This window comes from Phytophthora parasitica (assembly GCF_000247585.1).
Source record: "Phytophthora parasitica INRA-310 unplaced genomic scaffold supercont2.45, whole genome shotgun sequence".
Classification (NCBI taxonomy): domain Eukaryota; phylum Oomycota; class Peronosporomycetes; order Peronosporales; family Peronosporaceae; genus Phytophthora; species Phytophthora nicotianae.
Genome location: NW_008649031.1, coordinates 76,945 through 79,717, shown reverse-complemented (window position 1 = coordinate 79,717; position 2,773 = coordinate 76,945). Strand labels below are relative to the sequence as shown.

Genomic DNA, 2,773 nt, shown 5'->3' with positions numbered 1-2,773 from the left:
AAAAAAAAACGGATTGTACTTTTCGAACCAATAATAATCGAGCATTTGGATTGTACTTTCGCGCCAATAATGACAACAGGAGCTAGCGGCGCATAGTGAAAAACGAGACCTAACTGCCGACGTCATCGATCTTATTACATGGGGCGCCGACAATGTCCACTTTCATTTTTGTTGAAAAAATATATAGTTGTTTTCAATGAGAACTCAGTCCGAACGAAATATGTGTTCTCGTTTTCGTACAAAAAGGATTTAGAAGCATGTTCGTGAAGTGGTCGATCATTGGCTGAACGAGGTTTGTAAGCAAGGCAGAAAAAAAGGTAGCTAGAAAGACTCGCAGCGTACGCGTTGCGGGGTTGCTTAGCCAGCTACATCCATATATTCAGGCATAGAGAACTAGTAGGAACATTCTCAGTGCCATCTATAATATTTTCCGTTATTTACGATTTTTTTCACCTTACCGATGCGATTAGTTACGATTTTTTACTTTTCTTTTGGGACAAACGATGCGAGCGAACAAGAAGCTGAAGATCGACGGCAGCTTGACTCCTCTGCTCGTCGCGGTGGATAAGCTCTTTCGCTATGCGCCGGTCGCTGTGTGCGCTACCATTGGTAGCGATGTTTCAAATATGGTAAACGCCTTCTTGCTCCCGAAAACGCTCGCTCGCGCGGTCTGCGACGAGGAGGCCCCGCTTTTGCGGGTGTTTCGCAAATTCCGCAGCCCGTCTTGCCTGCCAGATATGAACTGCGTCTCAACGTACTTTCATCTCGAGGTCGTGGACTGGTTGTTAGCACACTGTTCGGAAAAGTTCGCCGAAGACGTGACGGACTGGGTTGCCAAATACGGTCACCTCCACGTGGTCCAACGGCTTCATGAGGACCGTTACAGATTTCCTAACAAAAGCTAACTATTTCTAGCTAACTCTGTCGATTCTCGCTGTAACCCGAGTTAAAAAAAATGGTAGAAACGGTAGAGTCAGTGATGGGTTGCACTCACCGCCAGTGATCCAGCGCATACAAAGCGCAAGATGTTGAAAGCTGCGTTGACGTCTCGACCCGCAACGTGTTCGCAATGTGGGCACGAAAACATGTCTCGGCTCCCAAGTTTTAGATGAAGTCTTGCGCATCGACCGCATGTCTGACTCGAGTACATCTCTGAGCAAACGACCAATGACTTGCCCATGAGTTCGCACTTCGCTTGTAGGAGTTTCCTGAACTGGAAGTGCTTGAGACCCGAGAGTAGTCTATTGAACGTGTGGTTACGCGCGTTGCTTTTTTTCACCATAACACTCGAGTTGAAGACTGGGAGAATGATGGTGTCATAGTGCTTGGTCAAGTACGTACTCGTTTGGTAGTGCATCTCCTTCACGCAGTTGCTCAGTTTGGCGGTGGCGCAGTGGAACGCTCGCTTGGCTCTCGCGAGCGCTCGCCACTGCCTTCCTGAACGATGGCCTTTGAAGTTCTTGATCGACGCCATCTCCTGTTGTGCGTTTCGGATTCGGGCTCGATACTTGTCCAAATGCTCTTTGTTCCCACGACCGATGTGAAGCGCGTTTCCGTCAAGATCGACTCCGGTCATGAACGCCTTCATTCCCGGATCCAAGGCGATCGTTTTTCCACGATTGTCGAACTCGCCAGGTCGAACGTATTGCGGGATCACTGCGTACCAAAAGCCGTTGGTGTTCGTGATCTGGATCTCGTTGGTGATCTCGATGCCTGGGTCGCACTTAATGGGGATGTTCTTCAGCTTGGAAATCGATAGCATTGCTCTCGACTCGCCAGTCTTGTACATGATATTGGCTCTTCCGGCATCTTCACAGAAGGTGAAGTAGCGCCCGTCCTTCTTCCGACTCTTGAACTGGATCTTGAACTTGCTGATGTTTCCATTAATCTTGTTGCTGAAAGCACTCTTCACGCCACTCTCGAACTTGCGAAGCGCGTTAAACCGAAAGGTTTTTGGCGTTTCATACGCCCACTGCGGCGGAGGCTCCATGTCTTCTGGGTACACGCGCTGCTTCTTGGACTTCTCTGTAACGTAGAGATCTCTCAATGTTTGTGCACTCGACACATTGGTCTTACGAAAGTGCGCTACGCCTTTGTTGTATGTCCATCGGCAGGTCCCCATAAATTGATGAAGTTTTTTGCGCTGTTCGGCGGTTGGAAAGAGTCGGTACTTGCGTATACGTCGGATCATCAGCTTGTCCTTGGCACTCATTTCCTTGCGCAACGCGGAAGCAGAAACAATATCATTTGCATGAGTTGCGGCATCGCACTTCAAAATATTGATCGTACTTGTGAGATTGGAGACTTCTTGTGCTCGGTCAGCTCTGGTGTCGAAGGCGTCAATCTTGCGCTCGTTCTTGACTTGTTTCGTTGGTCACTTGTTGGTATGGTCGAAGTCTTCAAGCTCTTGCAAAGCGTGTGGATCACGGACAGAATTCGTCTGCGTTTGAAAGCGGAACCACGGAGCTGGGTGCAAGACGTCCATAGCTTGATCCAGTGTCTCGAGTCTTCTACCATCGAACACTTCGTTAAGCTTTTGAAAGCGTTGGGCCGACAGCTTGGCCAAGAGCGGGCGGTATTCGCGGACGTGTCCGCACAACACGTGGGCCGCGATGCAAGCAAGCATACTGTCGATGTTGTTGTCTTGGAGAAGGTCTTCTTTTGTAAACGTTTGTAAAAGTTGCAAGTTCGTCTCCAAATCACTTGCACGTGCGTCAGACGTTCGTAGTAACGCCATCCACCCAATCTTCTTCCAGCGCATCACGGCACACAA

The 2,773-nt window shown here is 49.1% G+C and overlaps 2 protein-coding genes across 2 annotated transcripts; one reads left to right on the top strand and one right to left on the bottom strand.

Annotated features, from left to right (window-relative positions):
- Window positions 1–503: 503 nt before the first annotated feature.
- Window positions 504–905, top strand: PPTG_23631 (hypothetical protein; the record flags this gene model as incomplete). Its single annotated transcript, XM_008912216.1, has 1 exon — window positions 504–905. One exon carries the CDS (start codon window positions 504–506, stop codon window positions 903–905), a length of 402 nt encoding a protein of 133 aa, XP_008910464.1.
- A 1,469-nt stretch (window positions 906–2,374) lies between these two features.
- PPTG_14876 (hypothetical protein) lies at window positions 2,375–2,761 on the bottom strand (the record flags this gene model as incomplete). Its single annotated transcript, XM_008912215.1, has 1 exon — window positions 2,375–2,761. The coding sequence occupies one exon, from the start codon at window positions 2,759–2,761 to the stop codon at window positions 2,375–2,377; it is 387 nt and encodes a 128-aa protein (XP_008910463.1).
- Window positions 2,762–2,773: the final 12 nt, after the last annotated feature.